Raw genomic sequence first — 20,743 nt, forward strand, 5'->3', positions numbered from 1 at the left:
GCATCTAAATTCTACCAATCGCACGCAGAAGTATCAAAATGTCCAGGTTTCAATGAAAGATTACCAAAAATACTATTTCCCTAAGTATGAACAAAATGTAATGTCACATTGCTCAGACGTCACCTCCCCAGGGAGGCCTCTCGGGACCTTCCCAGGCACCTGTTCCCTGTCTGTCTCCAAGCTCTACCTTTATAGACGTCCATTCGCGCTCCTGTCACACTGTCTCCCAGTGCTTTTCGAATGTCCTTCTCCTTTATGAAACCGTGAGGTTTGGGAAGGCAGAAGGAGCATTCAATCCAGTAGTACTTGGCGCCCAGAATGAGCTTTTTACCAACAAAGGAAAAAGAATAAAAATGAATAATGCACAAATTCCTGAGCTGCCTCTGCCCACGCTGATGTGAGTGAATTCTCAGTGGAGAGAGGAATGGGAGTGAGTCATGATGTGCTTCCTTTTCCCCCTGGGGAGAAGTGGTCGCAGTGAACCTTGCCATGGTGAGAGCAGCCAGAACAAGGGGAGAAGGGCTCCATCTTCTGTTTGCTGCCTGCCAGCTACCTGAAGACTGAAAAGCCAGGAGGCCTCGAGAGAGAGGGGTTTAGGAAGAGTGCTGACTTTGAAATCACCCACCCACCCATCCATCCGTCCGATCATCCCACCATTCGTCCATCCATCCAACTATCTTTCTACTCATCCATCCATTTATCCAACCCCCATTTGACAAGTATTTATTGAGCATTTACTATGAATCACTCTCTCTAGGGATACAGTGGTGAACAAAACCAACATCAGATCATTCTGGGCTGGTGGTCTAGCTCAGTTATGAAAGTGTGTGGCCATGTGAAAGTTCCTCGACCTCTTTGACCATCTTTCTTCATCCATAAATTGGGAGTTCTAATCTCTACTTCAAAGTCAAAAGCATTAAACGAAATACTGTACGAGTGGGAAATACTTAGCAGCACATTCAAGCACAATAGTGCTCCATGAAAGGTAGTTTTGGCAGTTTCAGAACTCCCCGAAGATGCCCACCTCCCACCCTACTGCCGCCAGGACAGCCCTCCACATGGCCTTCACGCCCGGAAGCCACAGGGACTTCCGGGGTGGTGCTTGCTGGTTGGAGCCGAGGTGACCAGGTTGGTGGCATGTCTCAGGCTTACCGGTCCCTGAAGAACAGCAGCTCCTTTCCCAGCATTGTCACGGCATCGAAGGACGTGCTGGAGTCACAGTGTTCGGGGGTCGACGGGCCATGGGGGGGAATATGGGGCACAGTGGGTTTCCCCAGGAATGTTCTCCGAGGTCCTAAGATTCAAAGTGACTTGGTCAAAATGGTACCAGGAAGCTGGAGCCTGGTGAGTGCAGCTCTAGAGCCTGGGGCACGTGGACTCCTTGCTCTGCAGGTGCCACACCATAGAGAGGAGGCGGCCACCCAAGCAGGGGACCTGGACTCAGCCTTGGCCGCCCACCTGCTGCACTGCGTGATTTGGGGCAGATAATGCCACCTCTCTAAGCCTCAGCCTCCTCATTTGTAAAATGGGGGAAAGGTGGTTGTGAGAATGAAAGAAAGCTTGTGCATCACAGGGAAGAGTGCTAGAAGCTGTTATTTGACTGTTGTGCATAACTTCACGGAGAGCTGGTGCTCCAAATGGGAAATGGGCTTTAGAAATTGCCGCTGATGGCTTCTTTGTAATGACTCTTTGTTCTCCATGAGCTCTTAACTTTCTTGCGGGTTGCTTGTTTTCATATACTTCCTGGCATCCTGCACTGCCTTTAAGCCCTTTTACCAGGCACCCAGGCTGAGGGAGGGAATTCTTGTGGAGCTGGGGACACTGGAGGTGCTTGCTACTTAAAGGCATCTTTTGGTGGTTCCTCTTGTAAGCAGAGACCTGCGCCCTGGGATTGCTGCCTGCATTTTTTTTTTTTTTAATTTCTCTCCCCTTCCCCCACTTCCCTCCTCCCCAGTTGTCTGCTCTCTGTGTCCATTCCCTGTGTGTTCTTCTGTGACCGCTTCTATCCTTATCGGCGGCACTGGAATCTGTGTTTCTTTTTGTTGCGTCATCTTGCTGTGTCAGTTCTCCATGTGTAGGGCGCCATTCTTGGGCAGGCTGCACTTTCTTTCGCGCTGGGCGGCTCTCCTTATGGGGTGCACTCCTTGCGCGTGGGGCTCCCCTACGCGGGGGGGCACCCCTGCGTGGCAGGGCACTCCTTGCGCGCATCAGCACTGCGCTTGGCCAGCTCCACACGGGTCAAGGAGGCCCTGGGTTTGAACTGCAGACCTCCCGTGTGGTAGGCGGACGCCCTAACCACTGGGCCAAGTCTGCTTCCCACTGCCTGCATTTGTATCTCCCGCCCGTGCTTCCGAGGACTAGCCATCAGTACAGAAGAAGGAACTGAGGCTGCCTGAAAAGGTAGTTCCACCACGTGCCCATGGGGTCCAAGGCCCTCCTGCCTCTCTGATGATGCTTTTCTGTAACCAGAGGTGAGGATCAGGCACGGAGCGGGGCACTGGGCAGAAGCAAGTTCAGAGGTGGGAGATCAGGGTTGGAGCAGAGGTGGGGGGAGGCTGCGAGGACAGGTTAGAGACAGGAAACCCATCCGTGAGAACTGCAGCCAGCGGGTCAGGTGGTGACTCGAGTGCCGTGGACGCTACCTGGCGGTGTGGAACCACGTTTCCACGTGCTCACCTGCGTGAACGTGGCCACGTCAGTCTCTGTGCCTAGGCTCCTGCCATGGGACCACGGCCCGAGCGTGCACCTGCCTGTGAGGGCACGCAGGTCTTTGGGCTCGGCCCGTCCTGCCGGTCCGGGGCAGCTTTCCCAGGGAGTGCCGGCCTCAGGGGCTCTGCACCCAGTGTGTAAAGGACATTTACGGCATCGTTCCTTTCCACTCCCCCACCGGCACCTCTCATTTCCTTGGGGCGGGTGGGTCGAATGCTTCCTGGGATAAGATTTGCTCTTTAGGGCCCAAGGTGAAATCTCACTGTTTGCAGACATGGGTGCCCATTTCTAAATAGCCCGATGGGCTCACCAAGATGCAGGAAGGCGTTTGGCGGTCCGGGCCCTCCAGGCCTGTTAGGCTGAGTTAGGAAGGGGAGGCTCTGCTAAGCAGAGGCTGAATAACCAGGTTTCTAGTCAAGGGATAGTGCAGATTTTTCTGTCTTTTACCCACTCAATAAAAATGGTCAAGGTCTAAGGATGTTTCTGGATTCCTTCTCAAGGATTGACTGATTTGTTCTTCCTTTATGGAAAATTGATTATAGAGATTCTAGTAATCCTTTATTTTCTTCCAAAGAAGGCTGGCACCTGAGATGATTTTGACTGTCTTAGATACTCACTGTCTTTGGCCTTCAGCTTCCTGAACAATCAAATAAGGAAAAACCTTCACGCCCGTAGGCTCGTCACGTGGAGGAAGTGAGATCACGGAGTTGAAATGTTTTATGAACGGCAGATTGTCCACGTGACTGTGTCAGCTACCACCTTCATCCGTGCTATTTTTAGGAAGGTGGGGCAGCATCTGCAAATGGGTAAGCATCCTACACATGAACCGTAAAGCAGATCTGCCCTCTCCCAGCGTGTAAGTCCTGACCTGCACTCAGAAAGGCACACAAAGGGCTGTATTTTCTACTGCCATCCAGGGGCCAGTATGCCTGGAAGGAAAGCCGTAGAATTCCACTACGCATCTAGAAAGAATTCCCTATTCATAACTGGTAAACAAGCTCTTCTGAGAGGGCATAGTTGGAGTCTGGCTTGGTCTTTAGCTGTGCAGGTAACTCCTGGGAAAGTCCACTCTTGCAGCTGGAGAGTGGATGTCTGTCACGCTCTGACTATCGGTCAAAGAAGGGAAGGGACCCTACCGTACAGTGCCTGGATCCCTCTCACGTCATCCTTGGGGAGCTGGAACCCATAGGGACTCTGGTACTTGTAAGTCGGGTACATCAGCGCTGAAGGGTCTGTGGAGTGGGCCAAGCCCAGCGCGTGGCCAAATTCATGAGCAGCGACGGTGAATAAATTGAAACCTAGTGATATAAGGGAGAAAAGAAGAGCATCAACACAGGATTCTGGGTTTTTTTTTTTCATCTTCTGTCTTTACTGGAGAATTGACACCTAACCCACAGCCAACTCATCGTCGATTATTCTGGTGCTTTGCTTTGTTGACACTGGCCTAGCTCTCGGCAGCGTGGCTGGAAGGCTGTGGGAAGTGGGGGGAGAGTGGAAATGGAATCAGTCGGTTCTGCTCGTTGTCAGTGACCGCTTCACGCACTGATAAGAAGGCCCTTAGAGCTAGTGGTGGCAATGACATGTAGCAATAATGTGCAGATTCAGAACACTGGTTTTTTCACAGTTCCCGGTGATTACAGCCAACTCCGTTTTGCCTGCGTTTCACACTGCAGGTTTCCAGGTGGCCTGCGTGCTGTTCTGGAAACTTTGGTCCCTTCCTAGGAGGGGACTGATGAGTCCCTCAACATTTCTGAATATAGCCTGTTTCCAAGTACAAGTAAGAAGCAATAAATACTACGTAGTGGGGAAAAAGAGAGCTGTGTGTTGAGGAGGGGGTGGTGGATTCTTAGGAGCATGGAACAGAGATGGAACAAGTCCACCGCACGATCACACGCGCGTCTCTTCCCCTAATGGCGTCCCCTTCTGGATTTTTGTCTTACTTGTTTTTCCTATCCAGCCCCCCTAGTTAAAGGGTGGCTTGGGACATTGACCCTCCGGGTTTCAGGATGGAGGCCCAGAAGAAGGTACAGGACTCTCCAGCTTATGGTGAATTGGGCATATCTACCATTCATCCCCAGAGTCCACGTCTCGGCGTTGTCGAAGTGGGTGTCTCCTCCCAAGCCTTCTCCGGGTGCAAACGCATGGGCGAGGGTCCCTCGAGGGCCGTCGAATGGATAGGAATCCCCGTGATCTAAAGAGGGAGAAGGGCCAACAGGGGATGAGCCCTTCCGGCAACTTCGAGGGGCGCACACCGCTAGCGCAGGGCAGCGGCACGGACGCAGGTAAATTTACTTCCCAGTCTTCGCTTTTTAGCATGTCAACGAGTAACCTGCCCATTGGAAAAGAAAAAGGGCTATTTCGTACTTCAAAGATAGTAAGCACTAGGCACAATAAGGGTTTTGTTGTTTTTATTGCCACATCTGACACATGGCACGCCGTGCTCTGCACACGCAATAGGTCACAAGATGAGAGCGAGCCGAGGGTCATTCTGGAGCAAGCTGGTCCACTTTTTAGAAGGTGAACCTGGCGGCAGCTTGGCTCTAGTATATAATTCAGGGAAGACAGCAAAAGGCAATCGAACAAGTGTGCTTTCCGTTTCCATAGCACAGTAGAATTCAATTTGCGCGTCAAAATAAAGAAAATGTCTCTGTAACTAAATCTGATCTGCTTTCGTGCACAACACTCATGAAAGCAATAAAGGTGTTTGTACATCTCGAACATGTAAAGCTTTCTATGTTTTTATTTTATCTTCTGTATTTTAATTAATAAGAACAGAAGAGGAACAAAAATGAGGGCAATAGGAGAGGCTACTTTTCACAATTTTTAAAGGACTTTAGCGAGGACACCTCGTTTTTATGAAAAACAAAGCGAAGGAGGGCTGCGCCAGGCTGCTGCGCTGGGTTTCGCCGCAGAGTGGCCGATCCCGCAGCATGCCAGGGGGACAGGGGCCGCACGTGCCCGGGCAGCTTGCGTCTTAGAGGCCAGGACGCTGGCCTGAGAGGTCGAGAGAGCGTGAGGCAAAAGCCCGTGACCCCAAAAGCACCCGAGTCCCGCCGCCCTGCTCTGCACGGGGGTGCCTGAGGTCCGCCGGGGGTCCCGAGTTGACCTTCTCGGTGACCCACTGCCCACGGGCCAGGGTCACCCTCAGGACTCGACTGATCGTCCTGCTCCTTGCACCTCCATATGTCCCCTAGTGAAACCAGATGAGAATTATTCACAAGATTAAGGTTCGGGTGGACAGGGACACATTTAGAAAGGCTCCTTAACTATTAGGAAACTGAGAAGGGGACTCGGGCCGGCGTGCTCCCTTTACCTCCTGGACGCGTCTCTCCAGCAAGGGCCCGAGCTCGCCACCGACCCTGGGGGCACTCGTGGTGGCGTGCAGAGGGGCCGGCTGGAGGCAGGCTCCGAGGGCACCAGGGAGGGCTGCCGGGCCCCAGAGCCCTCTGCCAGGGGGCGGCAGGGCCCGCTGCTCTCCAGCGCGGGGGGAGCGGCTCCGGGGCCACCCTGGAGCTCGTGGCCTTCAAGGGATGTCAGGGGGTGCCTGCCAGGGCGGAGGGGCCCAGAGAGGACAGCGCGTGTGAGTGGGATGAGGCCGGGGGACCTCTTAGCCGATGGAGAGCTAAGCTGGACAGCACCTGTCCCCCAGTGGGGCAAACCCCGGGGAAGGCTGGCTCCAGGGTGTCCCGCTGCCAGCTGCGTCCTGCGGGCACCAGGTGCCTGCAGCTCCCTGGGCTCTGCTTCCCAAAGCCCAGGGGACAGGGACCCCGCCAGCGCACCCCTGTGCGGCCGTCTGGGTTGGTCATTTGGAGTAACTGTTGTAGCACAAGTGGTATTGGAGCAATTCTTTGGATGAGTAGACAGAACCCCAGAAGCTTCAAGAAAATATAATTAAAAAGAAAAAAACGATGATGGGGTGAGGGGTGGGGAGTGGGGTATACGGGAACCGCCTATGTTTTTTAATGTAACGTTTTGTGTCATCTGTTAACTTAAAATAAAGATAATTAAATTAAAAAAAAAAAGAACCCAGGAAGCATCACGGTACCTCCAGTTTCAAAAGATACCATGATATCCGCTTCTCCGACGTCCGTCCTGACAAACGTCAGCGGCACGGCGCTGCTCCAGGCGCACAGGGCCATCTCCACGGCTGCGTCCACGGCGGCGGCGCTCAGGGAAGGCGTGTATTTGGATATTCTGTGACAATAAAAGGAACGGGTTTGCCCCCTGGCGAATGCTCGTGAGATAGGCGAGGGTGGCGGTGTAGGCTGTGGTGCACATAAAAATATCGGCCCTAAAGCTGCAGTTTGGATCAAATTCCCCCTCATAAACAATGCTTCTTATTTTGCTTTTATAGTTTTTAAATTATTGCAATGTGTTCGATCGTTGAGATCAACTGGGGCTGAAACCGTTGGCCTTTCGTGGTTACTGTACTACCACTAGTTAGAAAGAACGATACCTTGAGTCATTACACGTGGCCACGGGCCCGTTTTCCCTAAAGTGGTTTTAATTGAGGAGGGACATCTTTTTCCCCAAAGGGGACTGAACATTTTCAGGTGCAAAAAATAAAATGTGGACTTCTGAGGTTTTGCAAATTCTAATTCAGAGGCCGTCAAGATTTCCCCAGGGCCAGCGGGGGATGTCTTGTTTTCTTTTTCCTTTTTAAAGAATGTGTTTCTTGAAGAGGAAGTGCTGGCTTTAAAAAAGTCTGCCCACTCAGACTGGACAGGGCTTGAGCTTTTCAGGGAATCTTGGTCTGCCGAGAGTATCTGAAGACAGACCACAGAGCTTCTTTCGGTTCTGACGAGCCACAGGCGGGTGGCGCTCCAGGCCTGGTCGCTCGGGAGCTCGGGAGCCGGGCGATCGGGCAGCGCCTGGAGGGAGGGCAGGGGACAGGTGCTCCTGGGACCTGCGCTGGGCTGGAACCGAACGCAGACTGAGAGGCCCGACCGGGGCGCCCGGGACAGGGCCCTGGGGAGCAGGGACTCGCTACTTTCTCTTTTTCTCCAGCTCCTAGTTCAGGGTCTTGCACTTAGTAGGTGCTTAGCAAATGCTTGATAAATAGACGCATTCATGGACCAAAGTGGTGGTTTAAGGGCCTACGCGGGGCTTCTCCTGACCCGCGGTCACTATCCCGGAAGCTTGTTAAATATGCAGATGTGGCCCAGGGACCTGCACACGAACGGGCGTCCCAGGGGACTCTGATGCAGGTGCCGCAATTTCAACCAGAAACCCCGCTGCCTCGGTCCAGGGGCCTAGGCAAGGGGCCCTGCTCCACGGTGAGGACGGTGATTAATTAGCGCGACCTGGGGCCTGAGGGCAAGGAACAGGCACGTCTTGAACCGCAGGTGTGAGGCCGCCGGGTGGGAGCTGCAGACTGGAGGGGCGAAGCGTGTAAGGCTTTGGAACTACGCCAAGCTCAGGCCTGACGCGAGCCTGCGGCCCTTCTCACCCCGGAGTTAGTGTCTTTACGGACAGGTCAGTCACGGGTGTGAGCTGGCTGGAGAAGGCGGGTGGAGAAAAAGTACCAGAAAGGAAGAGAATCCGGAGAAAGTCTGACCCGGGTCTAGAGACGATCAAGCCGCAGTAACAACAGCAAACAGTCCCCGAACCCCTGCCGTGCGCGCGAGACACGGTTGGAAGCGCTTTTCAAGGCGGTCACTCATTCCATCCTCAGACCCTCAAGAGAGAGAGGAGTGTAATTCTACACAGTTTTTGACCAGTCACAATTTAAGCCTGCTTCTGACTCTAAAGCTTATTCACATAAACATGATACTTTGGGGGTCTTTTTTACCCCCTGGGTTCTGTTGTAAAAGAGGCTACTGTGAGCTCTAGTAGCTCTCTGGAGAGAGGGCTGAGTTAGCCTCCGGTGCCTTTTTAGGGGGCAGGGGACACCAGGAGCACGAGGGGGGGGGGGCGTGAGTGGGTGAGGGGCCGGGGCTTCCCTTGCTCAGTAGGGTCCCCGCCAAGTCCCAAATGACCTTGACCCAGGCCCCTGGTCCTTCGGGGCATTGCCACGGCTAAGGCCCTAGGACGCCGCTTCTGTTAGGAAAGACGCCGCCGAGTTGCGGGGTTTTTCTTGTCTAACTCTAGCTGTCTCGTGATCGCTGGTGCGTTCAGTTCTCCTGGGGCTTTTCTCCCCCAGCTGCTTCCCTTTTGGGGGCAGCCTTGCAGCAAGCCGAGAGCGGCCAGCGTGCTCAGGGCGCCCCCTCACGGCCTCGCGCGCGCAGAGCGGCCAGGCTAGCCCCGCGGCTTGGCGGGGGGCCCGGGCCCGGGTGCTGGTGGCTTAACAGCCGGCTCTGGAGGGCGGGGGAGTCCTGGTACCCAGGGTGGCTGATCTCCCTGCCCATCCTCTTACCGAGGCTCCTTTCGAGCTGCTGGCTTGTCATCATCGAACATAAAGTTGAGAAGAGCAGGCTGTGCCGCTGCGCTTTTTTTCACCATACAATTAAAACAGATGTAAAAACCTCACAAACATAGATAAGAGCTAAATGTAGTAAACGAATTAGAAAGTTTAATTTCTTGACTAGCTTTACTTTCACCTAATTTATTTAATTATAAGTTTGGAAAGTTAATATTTTAATAATATTTTTAACAACCAGCTCCCAAACTTCTTGAAGTTTTAAAAACTGCCTTGCAACATTCCTGAAAATGTAACGACTGCCTCCTGCAGGCGGACCCGGGACTACTGCACCAGTCCAGCCTTCCCTGGCCCGCAGGCCCGGCCGCACATGCCCTGAAAACAAGATGCGATTCTGAGCCTGGCTGCCCCGGAGGAAGCGCACTCTCACCTCCCAGCTGCGCCTGCCCCTCCAGCCCAAGCCCCCTCCTGCAGCCCCTACCCTCCCACAGGCACTGGCCGCTGCCTGCTGCCCCAACACACGGGGCCGTTTTGCCTCCTCCTGCCGTGGCTGGTTTTGCTTTTCTACTTGGAAAACCCCTGAGGCAAGAACCCAAACGTGGCCTGCAGGTGTCCCCTTCTCTTTCCAGCACTCAGGCTTGCCAGAGACCCACGCATCCACCCCCTTCAACCACGGTGGTCCAACCTCGGCTGGATGGACTGGGAAGGACAAGGTTGGCCCCAGAAGCGGGTCCAGGTTGCTGGGACATGTCTGCAGGGTGCCCGGAGCTCAGGGCGGACATCGGCTCTGGTGGGGTGGACATGGACTCCGGGCCCCGGGGCCCTTCAAAGCCAGACGATGGCCAAGCGGGGGTGCTCTAAAGTGTGGAGGTGGTGGTGAGGGGCTGGGCTAAGGGTGACGCTGCTCGCATTGAGCCTTCCGGTCAGTGCCGTATGTCACCGCGCCGGCCCTGGGTTTCGGGCAGCTCCCTCCACGTGCCTCCACGGCCAGTGTCGTTTCGCACTTGCCAACAATTTCTCGCAATCTGTTTGCAGACACGCCTCCTTATTTTTGTATCTCCCCAAATAGATGCATGTTGTGGGCACTTACACATGATCAAAAAATGATTTTTGGAAGGAATGAAAAAGGTACTTTATTAATAAATGAATTTTATCTTCCTTTTTGGTTGAGGAAGTTGTTTTAAGAAAGCTGGTTGGCACTGTTAGAGTATAATCCTAGACTAGGGTATTGTTCTTTAAAGATAAAAGTTTTTCTTTGAAGATAAAGGTGCCACATATTATGATAATCCCGAGATCGTTTTTTTTTCTAGTGGATGATCCCTTGTCCTTGCCTAAAGGTTGAACTTAAAATGTTTTCTTTCTCTTGCTTGTGGTTGTGACAAGCTATGGTTTTTATGCAGATCACAGGGAAGAGACTTTTGAAAGAAAAGAGAGAAAGGGTGTTTCTCTCTGAATGTGGCAAGCTCAGTCTCCTTACCTGTATGTCAAGGTATTTTTTTTCCATTTGGGTTCACCTGGGAAGAGGCGGTAGTTGGCCACATCAGGCACTCCGCAGCGAGGTTTCTGGATCATCTCCAGGGTGGGCTGGTCCAACTTCCCAGTGACGTGGAGGCCAAAGAACGCCTGCAGCTCCTTCAGCTTCTTCACCATGGAGCTGCCTCCTCGTGAGACCATCTCGCCAATCTGCTGTCCTCCTTTCTTCGTGTAATACTTGTCAAGATATGCCTGAAACGGAGAGGGGCACGGACACGTCTGTGGCATATGCTCTAGTAAGATGGAGAAGATGTTCCTGAGACACAAAAATAAAGGTGTAAAGTATATTTCCATTTTTTAAAAAATTAGACATGTTTGCATAGAGAAAGCCTAGAAAGATACACCCCAAATTGTTAACAATGCTTGTCTTTAAGTAGTAGGGATTTTAATCATTTATTTTTCTCATCTGCATATTAGAGTTTTCCTGTTACAGTGAAACTTTTGCTCGAACTTTTTTAAAAAGGAAAAACAATGGAAGGAAAATGATGTGAACACTTCCCCTCAAGGGTCATTTATTTGCCGTTCAGGTCCTGACCTGATTGCAAAGCAAAGGTCATTCAGTGTCGCTGGTAAACAGTTGTTGCTCTCCTGTTTTCTTTGCAGGCATGCAAGATCAGTGTTTTAAATTCTCAGAGGCATGACGCGTCAGCCTCGCGCCCTGAAAAAGGCAGAGGATCCATCTGTTCCCCAGCTGAGGCTTGAACTAATTTATGTGTGTTCCAGACGTGGAGTGGAGCGTGTTTCCATGGGCAGGTTTCCTAGAACAGGCTCTTTGCCGCTTGAGGCAAGTAAAATTAGCCATAACGTATAAGGCTTTCGTTTGCACATAGCGGAGTAAAATACTTTTCCGTGACTCAGGCCAGGGTAGGGTGAAGTGAGTGAGGCAAGTTCAGGGTCGGGAACTCACCTACCCAGTTTATTTCTGGAGAATAGCCACAGAGCAGCCAAAAAGTTTTATGTATATATATATTTTTAGGAGGCACCAAGGATTGAACTCAGGACCTTGCACATGGGAAGCAGGATGAGTCATACCAACCAACTGAGCTATACCCGCTCCCCTATATTTTAATACATATACAAGTTATATTTACATATTATTTTATTTCTAAATATACAAGAATAACATAGTATTTATTTGTATACCATCTAAAATAATCACTATAGTGATTTTTATATTATATATTAGCCATATATTTATTTCTATATTATCTACAAATGATGTATATTATTTATTTATATATTATATTGAGGTCTATTTAACTATATATTATGCACAAACATTTATTTATTAATATATTACATATACATATGTACATCATAAAAGATTGGAAGTAACCGTCATGTCAAATAATAGAGGATTTGTTAGATACATTATTGTATATATTCACATGAAGTAATACTAGCTCTCTATTATAATCACATTTTTGAAAAATATTTAATGGCATGGAATAATGCTCCCAGTATAATGGTAATATACTGAGAAAATCAGAGAAGCATCTTTATACAGATTGTAGTAGTCATTTTATAAACAAAACAAAATATATGAGAACACACATATATCATATCATATCATATCATATCATATCACATCAAATCAAATGCACATGAGAACGTAAGTGAATAGTGGCAGGTGATATGTCTGAATAGCGATCTTGATGACCTCTAGCTGGTGAAGTTAGTTTCTTCTTTATCCTTTCCTAGATGCCAAAATTTTCTACAATGCACGTGGACTGTTCTTGTTAAGTGAAAGTGGTAAAAAGGAGTCAGTTCTGCTGCCTGGTGGGGGGGCTTGCTCTGCCTGCTCACAGCAGGGTCACCGATCCTTCCTTCCCTGCCCTGAGGTGAGAGGACCTCCCTCTCCTGGGGCTCGTCCCTGTGAAACCCCCAGGTGAGCCGAGAGCGAGAGGAGGAAGAGGGAGAAGAGACAACCTGGAGGGCCCCGAAACCGGACGAAGCGCCTCTGAAAAGCAGGCGCGACTGGGTGGTTGGTTTCTCTCTCTGTCTGGGAAATCATCAGGAATCATTTCATGTTTCTGGAATCTTATGGGTCATTCCTGTGGGCTCCAGTTGATGCTGTGATGATGTGATATTCGCAGCAATACCTGCGATGGCCAGATGGCCATGGCTTCTGAGACAGTTTTGATTTCAAGTATTTTCTTTCATGTGTTACACTCCCTTTTCTAATTTTGGTTTCACAGTTTATGGTCATCTAAGGGAAGATATTTATGCTATATTAGGTAAAAAATGTGCTTATAACTACAGTGTAGATCATGTTTATAAACAAGAGCATGTTTATATGGATACACACGCACATACATAGCCATGAACTGGCACAAAAACTTAGTAATCAAGGTAAAGAATATTTTAAGGCAACATTTTTAAAAATAAAAATTATTGCAAAAAATCCACAATGAACAAAATTTTAAAACTGCCTCCCTTGCCTCACCCCACACTGGCCCAGGGTCATAGAGAAGTGTTCTGAGAGATACAGGCTAAGGGATATATAGTTTCTATATCTTAGTGATGGAATGAAGAATAATTCCCTTTTAGTTTTATGCATTTAAATATTTTTCTACATGAACATGTTCAATTTTTATAATAATTTTTTCCTTAAAATATGCATAAAATATTAGATCTAAGTATTCTTGCTTAGAAAGAAAATAAAATGTGGTCAATGCAGTGATATAAACGAATTGTGCTGTTCTCAGTACCGCTGCAGAACTTGGTTCTTTTTTTTAAAGATTTATTTTATTTATTTCTCTCCCCTCCCCCCAGTTGTCTGCTCTCTGTCCATTTGCTGTGTGGTCCCCGTTTGCTTGCATTATTCTGTGGCACTGGGAAACTGTGTCTCTTTTTTGTTGCGCCATCTTGCTGCATCAGCTCTCCGTGTGTGTGGTGCCACTCCGGGGCAGGCTGCACTTTGCTCATGTGGGGCAGCTCTGCTTATGGGGTGCACTCCTTGTGCATGGGGCACCCTTACGCGGGGACACCCCTGCATGGCACAGTACTCCTTGCATGCGGCAGCACTGTGCATGGGCCAGCTCACCGCATGGGTCAGGAGGCCCAGGGGCTCGAACCCTGGACCCTCCATATGGTAGGCGGACGTTCTATCAGTTGAGCCACGTCTGCTTCTCAGAACTTGGTTTTTATACTAGTAAAATTCCAGTCACACTGCGCTACGGCCCGCTGGTTTCCGATCACCACTGGACGCCCTGTTGGGGACCTTTCACTGATACAGGCCCTGGGTATGACACAGTTCTAGGCTTAGAGCAGATGCTCAGTTAAAGTCCCAGTTCCTTGTCTTTACGCAAAGCCGTTGAGAAAATATGCTTCTTTGAAGATGTTCTCAGATGTTCTGAGGTGCTGAGAACCCAAATTATTCTGAGAATTTCTTGCCAAAGTCATTGACAAGTTTTTGGCATGCCTTTCAGAGTCCAACGGCTCAATCTGGCACATCGATGTCACTTAGAATTGCTTTCGTGTTCTATTCCAACACTGGCATATTGTCCCAACACCTAATTGTGTCACTGGGTCAAAGGCTGCGTCCTCCCTGGAATGCGCCCTTGCCCCCTCCGCATTCACCCTGGTAAACCCACACGACTCCGGGGTTGGCTTATCCCACAGATAAAAGTGATGGAGGCCCGGCGGCGAGGCCCAGCGGCTGGCGGCCAGGCCCCCTGGGCCCCCCTCAGGGCGCTTTCCTGGGGGTCCTCCGAGGATTTGGAGCCAGGGCAGGGTGTAAGGATGCTTGGAGCAGGCCAGGGCCAAGGCATGGTTCTCTTTAGCTAAGTTTCTATGGTTTCTTTTTGCTAAGCCACAGAAATGGAGCCGTGAGGACTTTTGCTGACGTGTGACCAACGCTGGGTTCTAGTCCCTGCTGTGTCACCAACAAGCTCGGGCAATTCCTTTCGTTTTGGTTGGTTCCCACTCCCTCATCTATAAAGGGGGGATGGATCTGCCCTACTGTGCACAGCGCTGTGAGGCTCCAGTGAGGCCCTCAGTGTGCAAAGGCTCTTAAATGTCTCAGAAGACCTTAAAATGCACATACCTTTTGTTAGACTCTTAAAATAATCAACAAGCGGTAGCTCAGTTTCCCCTGATATGCTCTGGGGAAAGGCTAACACCCTCCCCCATAAGTCTAAATGTCCAAGGGCACAGAGCTTCCCCACAGGTTAGATAAAGAAACCACAAAGAGACGGGAGTAAAGGGAAATGGAAACCTTCCCTACCTCCATATCAGAGGGAGCTAAAATCCCTACAGATCAAAGAAACATCTGCTCCTGCAGCTTTCCAAGAAACAGACTCCCTAACCCACTATCTTCTAGTCACTGTCAGGGAAAGTTTTCACCCCTAGGGCTCCCTGTTGGCCCCTCTCCCTCACTAGGACCCTCAACCCCTCCCACCAACTATCATTTCCCCCCTAGGAAGGTTCTGCATAAATTCAAGTCTCCCCCTTCCAGGAGTGGGCTGAAGTCTCTCTTCAGACCCCCACCATGCTGGTGGGGGGGGCTGACGTCTGTTCTTCAGACCCCCTCTGTTGGGAGAGCTTCCCAATAAATACATTTTCTGCCTGTGGTCAGTCAGTCTCCGTATTCCAGTGAACGCCGTTTTTCTCCAACACCTTTATACTCATTAAATTCTGCTTCTGGAAATCTGTTCTTTAGATTAGGCTGATTTACAAAGATGCTCATAGAAACATTGATCACACCAGAAAAAACTGGAAACAATCCATTTGTCCAACAAAGGAAATAGTTAAATGAATAAGAACTCACTTGTATTCTGGAATATTTCTAACTCTTTAAAATCATATTTATGGAAACAGTGCAAAAAATCAAAGTTTCCTTATTATGTAATAATCAATGAGAAAAATCGAAGACGAACTTTTGAAGATAATAACAATCTTAAAAATACCCTGTGCACAGATAATAAAATGGTAGTAAAAGCACCTGAATTTAACAGTTTGTATTTGGAAGGTTTAATTTTTTTTTTAACTTTCCCTTAATTATGAGTTCATAATACAGTGATAATGAAAGTTTTTGCAATTATTTGTTATTATCTTATTTTTAAGAACATGAAAAAGTCTTACACTGTTGTACTGATATCACTAATTAAAAAAATAAACAACAACAACAAAACATAATAAAAGTTGATTTTGAGGCTAGGCAAGCATCTCATCCTTCCATCATTTTTGAAGACTTTTTGCAAATTTGCAATTCAGAATTGCAGGATGCCCGCAGCAAGTGGGCCTTGCCGTCATCAGCATCGATCAAGACTTCAACAACATTCACTAAGTACCGGTCCACCCTTCGTGTATAGGGCGTGGGGTAGGAGGTTGGGAGGGCGACATGTGGGTGCCTGAAACCACTGTCCGCCGCTTCTCTCCAGGCAAAGTCGCCATTCTTTTGGCTAATGAGTGACTTAGGAATAGAGCAGCCTGCAGGTGCTTCCCTGAGCTGCACGACCCGCTGGCCCTGGCCCTCTGCGGCTCACCTGGCCACCCTCTTCCGTTCCCCAGCTCTGGTCCCCTGGCCGGTGCTCGTCCTCTGAGCTCCTTCTCGCCCAGGACCGTAACTGCAGGTGTTTTCTCTGCCTGGATGGCGTCTCCCCAGCTCTTCCCGGAGCTCAGGGTCCCTCAGACGCACTAGCCTCCTCCTGGCCTGACAATGCCCCCTCCTTTCCCAGGCAGCCTTATCGCCCTGCTTATTTCTCCCCTTACCACTTTCTGAAAGGATGCTGTGCCCTGGCTCGCTGATCTGTTTGTCTCCCCAGCTCTCCCCACCCTCCGTCATGCCCAGGCCAGTACCCTAAGAAGAGGGGTCTTCCTGGTGTGTGAACCGATGTGTCCCCGGGACTCAGGCCACGCCCTGGCAGGACCTGCAGGCGTTCAGGAGGTGTGCGCGGACGGGGCCTGAGCTGCCTGTTCCCACGCTGGGTTTACGGCACGAAGTTGTCATGGATTTCTGTAAACTGTGAGGTGGGCATTATTTATTTCTAGGCACCGGAGTTGGCTTTGGAGGTCTGACCAGAACATTCCAGCCTTCTCAGGGGTCAGGCGTGTCCTCGCCGTCAGCTGAAGACAGGGCCGCAGTGGGGAGGGCGGGTGACAAGGTGCGGGCAGGTTCCCTCCCCGGGTTAAAGTCTTCCTGACCGTCGGCCCTAAGGGGACCCAGGTGGAGAGGAAGAAGGGATCCCTGAACGTCCCAATACGCCAAGGCCACCCCGTCTTCCCAAACACCCCCAGCAGGGCTGGCCTCGGACACCCTGCGCTACGGCGCAGGCGGGCTAGGGGCTGGCCCGTGTTTTTCTGATAGAGGCCAGAGGGTCACTGCTTGCAGCTCGGTGGGCCATGCTCGGCTGTGACTTGGAAGCAGCCGTAGGCAATTTGCAGACCAGCGGGCGTGGCTGGGTAAGGACCGTGGGTCAGGCTCTCTGGCCACCTCACGTCCATTCCGGCCTCCGCACTGGCCTCCTTCCGGAGGCCACCAAAGCTCTGTGGTTCCTGAATCCCTGAGCACCCTGAGGCTGGGTGGCGAGAAGGGACCCACGGCACCTGGGAAATGTCATTTGAAATTCAACTCAGCATTCGGAGTCGTTCTGAATGCAGTCCATCTGAAAGAGGGCTTGAGTCAGAGGAAGTTCTACTGAGCATCCCGCTGTACTGCTCATAGGCAGGGCTGAGGTTCAACATGTTTAACCACTGGGATGGTGGGAGACCCAGCCGCCTTAAACAGACGCGTGCTGCAAACAGACCGCGGGGCCGTGCCAGGGTGCCTGGCTGAAGGCTGCAGTGCAGCCCTCCAACAGCCCCCTGGGGTAGCCTGGTGGGCAGGACAGCAACCCCCGGCAGAGCTGGTCGTTACAGAGGTGCTGTAGATTTGTCAGACTATTGAAAGAGGCCGTGGTGCAAACATGCCTCATTGGACTCCTTTTACTAACGTCGGAAGTCCCAGCCTTAGAGACCCACTCCTGTAAGGTTAGATGCCCGCCATGCTCTTAAATGCCAAAACACATGGGAGCAAACAGACACGGAAACATTCTGAGTCATGGCATCTTTGCAAACATTCTAATACAAATCATTTGGATCAGATCCTTTCCAAAAGCCAGCTGGGAGAGATTTGAAAAGAGGAGGATAAAAAACATGCAAGTGAATGAAGTAGTTGGGGAATATGCTTTAGAGAGGAAAGAGTCTCAAATGAGAAGCAAGTAGGCACCCAGGAAAATCTTGGTCCACTTTAAATTTTGGTCAAGGTTACCCTGAATAAGAGAGCCATTTTGTATTCACAGGAAAAGAACACAGGAAATCTTTTCTGTTGTGACTGCCAGGAAGTTTAGCAGCCCACCTCTAGGATGCAAATCTTTTGTCTCATTTTTAATCTTTCTACCTTTATGTTTCCTTCTCCATGATTCCTCAGATACGTAAAAAAAAAATCTTTTTGTATTGTGTATATTTTTGTTAGCCACAGCGTAATTTGTGTGGAGCAAGCTACAAGACAGACATTTATTCATTCGTGCAGCATGCCTTTACTGAGCACATAGCATGCACTGGGCACCAGCTTAGATGCTCAGGAGAGCACATCTCTTAGACTTCAATGAGCTTAGGGTTTTAAAAGAGTAGCAGATTTCTACTTATTTTAGGTTCCCCGGGGCCGGGGAGGATTTACAAACCTGTGCAAGGTGGTAGCTGTTCGTGGCTGCCAAGAGGGAGGGGGCTGCGGTGGAGAAGGCCCACGCCGTGACGAGGACAGCGAGGCCGGGCGCTGGGAGCACCGCCATCCCCTGCGGTGGCTGGCGGCTGGGTCAGCGCGGGCGGCAGATGCGCGGCCACCTGCACCGCGCGGCTCTTATAGAAGCAGGGATGACTCACGTCTCCCGCCGTAATTACACAGCTCGTGTCTCCCCCGCTGACGGGGCAACACAGCAGGACATGGGAGTCAGGGGAAGCTTCTTGCTTTGAGATTTACCACGTCCCCAAAGGAGAAAAACAAGCACGCTTAAAGTTAAAGAAGTTTGTCAGCTTCACACAAATTGAGGGTAAACTGATTAATTAGAAACAAACTCAGTTGAAACGTGATAACCTCAGTTTGGGGGCCTTTTCGCAGCCAGAGTGCAAAAGAGGAAAAAGATGAGAACATAGCTGAACTTGGCCTCATGGTCATGCAGGGCTCCCCACGCGTTCAGCTCAATCACCCGTGTCTTCTGCACACACTTCAGCGCTTCTCTCTAGCCAGTGTTGTTCATGTTGCTGATTATGAGACACAAAGGATCCCGAGGCGTCGAGGAACCCTTACGTTATGCTCTGCTGACTCGGGGTGGGAAGTGAACTGAATGAGTTTACCAGGAGGAGTTTCTTAGGTAACGAAAATATTAGCAGAACTCCCATTCTCTGAGCACCTTGGTTAGCTGGGGTCACGTTCCTTCCCCTTGTGCTCTGGTTAAGGTGGCCACTGGCCCATACTATTTGGGGCAGGCTACTCCTTCCCTTTCAGCTGCGATGATCATGCCTGTAAAATGGGGGAAATTACCTTCTTTGTAGGATTGTTGTGAAGGAGTAGATCAGGTTATAGCAAAACCCTTATAAAGGGCTCAAGAGGTATTTGCTCTTACAAAATAATGTCTGATTTGTGTTTTTACTTTGGTGCCAAGCTGGTGGGAGGCTTTTAGTAAATATTTTTTGAATGGTTCACTAGATCGGTGATTTTCAAAATGTGGTTCCTTAACCAGCAGCATCATTACCGCCTGGGAACCTGCCAGAAATGCAAATTCTCTAGCCCCACCTCAGAAACTCTACAGGTGGGACCCACAGACTGTGTAATTCTGGTCCACGCTGAAGTTGGAAAACCACTGGATTAGTTGAACAAATAGGATTATGTGGTTTGGGATGAAACGAAGCCACAGAAGGCATTCAATTGCTCTCTTGTCATCTAGTGCAGTGTTTTTTTAGTGGTGACACACCTGGATTTTGAAAGTCCTTTGTAAGGCCTGTCGCAAATAATTTATTATTAATGATTGTTAACCCATCAGAGTTTGTGAATGTCTCACCGTCACCCTTAGACTAGGCGCAGGATTATTCCTATAGGGATGTAACTCGCCCATTTCGCTGCAGTCTGATAAGGTTTTCTACGTGGAAGAGAAAGCACTGGAGGTATACTAGTGCAGGGATGTAGTGAGCAACCCTGGGTAATCAGTGGGAGTTTGTTACACATGTGAAGCCATCTCTGTCATGTAATGGGAGACACACAGTACATGTGCCTCAGAAGAATAAACAAAGAAACCACAGATCCAGCGGTCTCTTTCAACTAACTACATTGCAAGCCTGGAGGAATGTGTGACACAAAGGTCACTTAATCAAGTCTGTTTAATGAGTGAATGAACATACAAACATAATCATTGTTGCTCTTTTGTTCTGAGGAAAGAAAAGGGCTATCGCAAGAATTCAAAATTCACATTTAAGCGCTCTCTTCACAGCCTGCCAAAACTGAAGAACAAGGACTGATTTCTTGGAACTTCCATCCAGTCGGTCATCTTTTTCCACTTTTTTCTCCCTGAACCACTGTTTCAATTCATCCTAGTGGCCCCAGTAAAAAGGTGGGGGTGGGGAGGGAAATACTGGAAGGGAAGGAATGACCAGAAGAAACTCTGGGGCCAGGAAAGAGAAAATATTTTCACCTCCAGGACTTTAAATGGTATGGTATGTTGCTTTTTTGTAAACAGACTGAGGTAAATAATTGCCTGTAGAGTGTAATATATGTGTAGAGGGTTCCAGTATCCATTCTTCTAACGCATGAATCCATTAAATCACAATGTTTCCAAGTGACAGACTCTGATTGTTGTCTGTGTGCAAAAACCCCAAAGAGGAATAGCAATTTATGTCCTTACAAGTCATTTACACATTAGTGAGAATGAATTTTCATTGCAAGGACAGTGCTAGGTAGCACCCTCGATCCTTCCAGAGAAAGAATGGGAGACTCAGTCTGGGCTTTTCCGTCGTTGCACCCTGCGAGCAAGATGGGTCGCCAGCAGCTCCACTGAGCCATCCAGGAAAAGTCCCCCAGGGTTCCTGCTCTTGCCACATCTGCTCAAACCGCCATGGTCTGATCTGCAAATACCACCAGCGTTTCTGTCAGTATGTGAAGGATACTTATGG

General features: G+C 49.9%; 1 protein-coding gene across 1 annotated transcript in view; it reads right to left on the bottom strand.

Annotated features, from left to right (window-relative positions):
* MMP20 (matrix metallopeptidase 20) overlaps positions 1 to 18,414 on the bottom strand; it is a 44,788-nt gene extending 26,374 nt beyond the window's left edge. Inside the window, exons 1-6 of the mRNA XM_004452864.4 lie at positions 18,265 to 18,414; positions 10,545 to 10,792; positions 6,755 to 6,903; positions 4,775 to 4,900; positions 3,846 to 4,007; positions 1,153 to 1,294 (exon numbers count right to left, since the gene is read on the bottom strand). Of these exons, the coding sequence (XP_004452921.1) occupies positions 1,153 to 1,294; positions 3,846 to 4,007; positions 4,775 to 4,900; positions 6,755 to 6,903; positions 10,545 to 10,792; positions 18,265 to 18,372 (935 nt within the window). The 5' untranslated portion in view covers positions 18,373 to 18,414. The remainder of the gene's footprint in view (positions 1 to 1,152; positions 1,295 to 3,845; positions 4,008 to 4,774; positions 4,901 to 6,754; positions 6,904 to 10,544; positions 10,793 to 18,264) is intronic.
* Between the last annotated feature and the right edge of the window lie 2,329 nt (positions 18,415 to 20,743).

Source organism: Dasypus novemcinctus, chromosome 27 (genome assembly GCF_030445035.2).
Source record: "Dasypus novemcinctus isolate mDasNov1 chromosome 27, mDasNov1.1.hap2, whole genome shotgun sequence".
NCBI lineage: Eukaryota > Metazoa > Chordata > Mammalia > Cingulata > Dasypodidae > Dasypus > Dasypus novemcinctus.